Raw genomic sequence first — 6,235 nt, 5'->3', positions numbered from 1 at the left:
GAGGGAGGGGGGAAAATGAGGAGCTGATGCCAGGGGCTTAGGTGGAGAGCAAATGTTTTGAGAATGATGAGGGCAATGAATGTACAAATGTGCTTCACACAATTGATGTATGTATGTATGGATTATGTTAAGAGTTGCATGAGCCCGTAATAAAATGATTTAGAAAAACACAATTACACAAAGGAACCCTGGCAGTACAGAAGGGTAAGCACTCGGCTATTAATTGGAAGGTTGGAGGCTTCAATAGTCTCAGTGCCTTAGAAGGAGAAAACATCTGGGGATCTTCTCCCATAAAACATGCAGCCTAGAAAACCTCACCAGGCAGTTCCATCTGTCACAAGGGGTAGCTGTGAGTGGAAACCAACTCAAGGACACCTAACCACCACAATGATAAAAGGTCCTCATCCTATGTACACAGCCTACAAATCAGTAGGATTTACACATCCTACAAAACCACTGGCACATAAATAAACTCTCACAAGAGAAAAAATACTATATGAAAAAGTCAACAACTAAAAAATAAAACAATTAACAAACATCAAACAGAAAGCCTTTTGCGACACGTTAACCTGACTTCTGAACTATAAGGTAAATACCCTTAAATACAGCAAAGGCTTCATATATCAAAGATATTTTAAAAATAAGATCATGCATTAGGTAATTTAAAAAATTGTTAAAGATGTATATACTACAATCTCTTGAAAGAAAAATACACACACAAATACAGCATCATCGTATTAACCAAACATTTTAATAATCATTTGAATAACATGAAGTAATGCTTATATGTTAATGTCCAGTAAAAAATCAGCATGTTTATCAAACAAATAGAATCACAACTGTATACAAAAAGAAAGCAGAACAAAAACAACCCTATTTAAAAATATGAATATTCATTAATGTTTTATTGGCAGTATGAAGTCTTAATATTCTCTATTTACTTCTCTGGTTTCTAAGACCCATTGCTATGGCTATACAGAACTCACAGACAAAATTCATGATTAAAGGATTTATTAATGAGAGTCACAAATTGTGATGTCAATGTGAAAGGCTCATGGGTGAGTTGTGTACCAGGATATATTACAAAATTCTATCAAGTCTGCTAACAAATGTTTAAAGGGGCACATCACTCTGCTAAGAAAGCCTAGCAGCACCCCACTCCTTAGCCTCAACCAGAAGGCACCCAGCTCCATTTCCATGGGCCAGTAAGTGCAACTTCCCCAAATAAGCGCCCAGAGGAAGCCCACACCACAAGCTAGCCTGCACCCATGATGGTGTAGCTTTCTTCTGGATTCAGGAGGCTCAGTTCGCAGGGATCTTGGTTCCATGGGATGGGCTCCATTCCTGGCTCTTGCTGGTAATGAAATCCCTCCTCCTGCTTTTCAGAGGGCTCATTTTACATACAGCAGGATGACACTCCAGGGAGTCTTGTTTGCAATTGCTAATGGGTAAATGCTATCAGAATTTCTTACCAGACATTCTTACCAGCCCCATGCAGGGAAAAGTTGTTTGGTTGGGGTTAGAGACTTTAGCTAGAAAAGCCACATGAAATAATTCTCTGCCTCTGCAGTAGTAAATATAGAATCTGCTATTTTATTGAGTACCATAAACAAAATAAAAACCAACCCATTCTTAAACTGATTAAAACTCATGGAGAACTCCTAAGTTAGGAACTAGAACAGCTCCACAGTTTTCTTGGTTGCAATCTGTGCAGACGCGACTGCTGGTCTTTCTTCCTTGGCACCACTACCAGGTGGGTTCAAAGCTTTGAGAGTAGAGGACAAGTGCAAACAGCTTGTACCACCTGGAGACTTGACCTAGTAAATAATTATAAATGAGGTCACCAGACTACAATCCAAGGTGTCTTTACAAAACATATATATGGTCACTCACTTTTTCATCTGAGTGATTTCAACTTACTGCTAAAAGATTTAGACATAGGGGGGTGAGGGTGTTGTAGAAAAATGAAATTGAGATAATAAAATTTGTCCAGGAGCTTTGTGAAGCTCCCTTCCCTTACAATTAACAAAAACTTACCACATGAGTAGTTTTTAATGTACTGCCATCAAATCTGCATAAACTGGAGCTCTCCTCAAAGAAAACGTCACATTCTTCCAACTCCTGCGCATTACAGGGAGGCTTTTCTTTGTCTGGATTTGGATTCTTAAAACAAAAAATAAGTAAGTGGATAAGTAATGATAACAAATTGAGATACTAATACTTAGAAGTGTAGAAATCATAACAATAATTAACCAATTCCAGACCCACAGCCAATGAAAACAAAATATAAAACAAAGCAGAAATGACGTAATGATGAAACTAGCAAAAAAGAACTTTGAAATGGCCACTATAAACATATTCCACATGATTAGATACAAAATAAGCCATGAACATTATAAAATGGAAAATATGTAATTTCAGCTTCTACATATAAAAATACCTGAAATGAAAATTTAAAAGATAGGATTGATAACTCATTAGACAGTACAGATAGTGGTAAGCTTGAAGATGCCACAATAAAGATTATTCAATATTAAGCACAAACACTGAAAGCAAAAACAAATTTTAAAAGTTGGTCCAATATTAAATAGCCTAACATGTAGACAACTGGGAGAGAGAAAACAAGAAAAAAAGATCAAAAAATAATGGCTAAAATTTTTCCAAATTCAATATAATCCCACAGATTCAAGATGCTCGAGGAATCTCATGCAAAACAAACAGTCCTTAAATTATAATTGAAGTGACATTATTTCAAGCTAGAAATTGGTAAGGTAAAGACAATACCATAAACTCTACCACCACTAACCACAACAAACACATAAACAAAACCAAATGTAAACAAGATGTAGCTAACAAGCCCAAAGGGGCAATTAAATAGAATCATGAAAGTAATTTCCACATGCTCTATCGTTAGACTATTACATGCTTCGCAGAGGGTAAAAGATCACAACAATGAAGCTATACATTATGCACACACATGTATATGGCAGCAGTAGTATCATAAAACAAGTGACCAAATGTCTATATATCAAGTTTGGCAAAATAGCCATGAAGTTAATGAATGGGCCTCACTCACAATCTGTGAGACTCCATGGCTGCGAGTGTGCATCATCTCTGGACTAAAATCCTATGCTCACTCGTTGCAATCGTGTCAAATCTGGCTCTGTGCCTTTAAAGGACTAGGTAGAAACTATCCCTGTGGGTTTCTAAGGCTATATATATATCTTTAAAGGGCAGAAAGCCTCATCTTTTTCCTGAGGAGCAGCTGGGGAGCTCAAACTACTGACCTTGTGGTGAGCAGCCCAACACATAACCCACAACACACGCCACCTGGGCAACAAATAACATGAAGAGATGCCTGAAATCATTAACTACTAGAAAGATGTCAATCAAAACAACAATGCCATCTCATCCCAACTATCACACACACACACACACACACACACACACACACACACATGCACACGGTTACCAAAAAAAAAACAGAACTCCGCTGGAATGAGCTGAGAACTTTCCTAGGAGGCATTTTCCCCAATAGGCAAGCATCCAGCAACTTGCTCTGACTTAGTGCACCCAGTGGCATCGCCTGGGAAGGTTCTCTCTGGTCACAGTGAATTTTTTCATACAAGCAAGTTTCGCTCAAACCTCACTTTTTGTGATGGCCGTTTTAAGAGAACAGTGTGCAGCTGTGAAATTTTGTTTCCTGCTCCTTGGGAAAAATGCCACAGAAACCGTTGTGATGTTGAACACAACTTACAAGCACAGTGCTATGGGAAAAACTCAAGTGTATGAGTGATTTTTTTCCTTTCAAAAAAGGTAAAATTTTGATTGATGATAAACATCGTTCTGGATGTCAGTCAACTTCCCAAAACTTCCCAAATGGATGAAAATATCCACTCGTAGTGCATGTGGAGCTCATTCCACCAGGTCAGACTGTTAATCAAGTTTTCTCTTTAGAGGTTCTCAAAAGATTGTGCAACAGTGGGCAATAAAAAAAGGCCAGATTTGTGGCAGAAGAAGGACTGATTTTGCCACCACCTGCTCATGCAGCCATCTCAGTGCTCCAGTTTGGGGCAACAACAGCATGACTCTCTTGCCCCACACACCTTACTGACCTCACTCTGTGAAACTCTTTTGTTCGCATGACTAAAGAGGGACATATAGGACAGAGATCTGATAACATCGAGGAGGTGAAGAAAAAAATGAGGGAGGTGCTGTCAGCCATCCAAACAGATGAGTCTAAAAATGTTTCCAAGAATGGAATTGCAGATTTGACAAATGTATTACATATAACAGAGAGTACAGTATTTTGAAGGTGATAAGGTTTTGTGAAAACATTTAAATACATCACTTTGGAAAAAAAAAATCCTGTTTTGGGGGGGTTACCCCTCATATATAAATATATATACATGTGTATATATACACATACATATACACACACATATACAGAAAACAACAAATGTTACTGAGTGTGTGAGTGACTGGGACTCTCATACCCTGCTGGTGGGATTGTCAAATGGTTGTACCACTGTGGAAAATAGTATGAGGCTTCTTTAAAAAGTTAGAAACATAGATGCCAAATGATGCAGCAGTCCCACCATTACATATATTTCCTATAAAAATAAGAGCTGTGACATAGATATAGTCCCATCTATGTTCATGACAGTATTATTTATAATAGCAAAAGGATGAAAACAACCATTTGCCCATTGCCAGATGCATGCATCAACAGAGGTACATACACACAATGGAATATTATGCAATGTTAAAGGATAGGAATGAATCCTGGAAACATCTCACAATATGCATGAACCTGGAGGGCATTATGCTGAGCAGAACAAAAGAACAAATATTTTGAGACAACTATTACAAAAAGTCAAGAAAAGGATTATGCGCTGAGAAACATTTTTTGATGGCTACCAGGGATGGGATGAGGGAGGGAAGAAAATCATTAACTATTGGGTTGTGGGTTAGGCATTGTGCTACTAACTATAGGTTTGTGGTTCAAATCCACTGGATGATCTGAGGCAGAAAGATGAGTCTCTACTCCTGCAAAATTTACATGGTCCGAAATGTATACAGGGTCACGATGCATTACAGTCAACTCGATGACAGTGAGTATAAGTCAGAAACAACTCAGTGGCAGTGAGTTTGCTGTGTGGTTTTAGTTTGAACATGTATTATACATCCTTCAAACCTGGAACTGAACCACCCCCAGAGATCAACTCTCAGCTGAACAACAAACAGGCCTATCAAGTGAACACTAATACCCAGGAGTGACCATACACCTCAGCATTTGCCATAAAATTCAGTAGAAAGAAAGGAACAGGAATGATGGGAGAATGAAAAGAGGGTGTAAGAGGCCTGTTAGGGCGTGATCAATGGCAATGTAACGGAGAGGAATCACTGAAACCCAAATGAAGGCTGAACATGAGAGTGGGACAAGAGGAAAGTAAAAGGAAACATAGGAAAGAACTAGGAGGCAAAGGCATTTATAGAGGTCTAAATACAGGCATGTACATATGTAAAGATATTTATATATGAGGATGGGGAAATAGATCTATGTGGATATATTTATAGGTATAGTATTAAGATAGCAGATGGACATTGGGCCTCTACGCAAGTACTCCCTCAATGCAACAATGCTTTGTTCTATTAAATTAGCATTCCATGATGCTCACCTTTCCAACATGATTGCTGAAGACAAAAGCAGGCGCATAAGCAAATGTGGTGAAGAAAGCTGATGGTACCCGGCAATCAAAAGATATAGCAACTGGGGTCTTAAAGGCTTGAAGATAAACAAGCGACCATCTAGCTGAGAAGCAACAAAGCTCCCATGGAAGAAGCACACCAGCCTTTGTGATCATGAGGTATCACAGAACCACAGAAGTATCAGGAATCAAGTAACAAAAAATCCTATCATTTGTGAATGAGGGGGAGTGCAGAGTGGACACCCAAAGCCCATCTGTAGATAATTGGACATCCCCTTACAGAAGGGTCACAAGAAGAGGTGAGCCAATCAGGGAGCAGTATAGCACTGATGAAACATACAGCTTTCCTCTAGTTCTTTAATGCTTCCCACCCACCACCACTATCATGACCCCAATTCTACCTTACAAATCTGGCTAGATCAGAGCATGTACATCGGTACAGAACAGAGCTGGAAACACAGGGAATCCAGGACAGATAAAAGACCCTTAGGACCAACAATGAGAGTAGCCATACCAGGAGGGGA

The 6,235-nt window shown here is 38.9% G+C and overlaps 1 protein-coding gene across 1 annotated transcript in view; it reads right to left on the bottom strand.

Annotated features, from left to right (window-relative positions):
- Nucleotides 1-6,235, bottom strand: part of NUDCD1 (NudC domain containing 1) — an 84,239-nt gene that overhangs the window by 16,857 nt on the left and 61,147 nt on the right. Inside the window, exon 9 of the mRNA XM_004697677.2 lies at nt 2,038-2,163. Within this exon, the coding sequence (XP_004697734.1) occupies nt 2,038-2,163 (126 nt within the window). The remainder of the gene's footprint in view (nt 1-2,037; nt 2,164-6,235) is intronic.

Source organism: Echinops telfairi, unplaced genomic scaffold, assembly GCF_000313985.2.
Source record: "Echinops telfairi isolate 266 unplaced genomic scaffold, ASM31398v2 ScPeMD7_1;HRSCAF=3_0, whole genome shotgun sequence".
In the NCBI taxonomy this organism is placed as follows: domain Eukaryota; kingdom Metazoa; phylum Chordata; class Mammalia; order Afrosoricida; family Tenrecidae; genus Echinops; species Echinops telfairi.
Note: the sequence above shows the minus strand (reverse complement) of the source record. Positions and strands in the feature narration are given on the sequence as shown.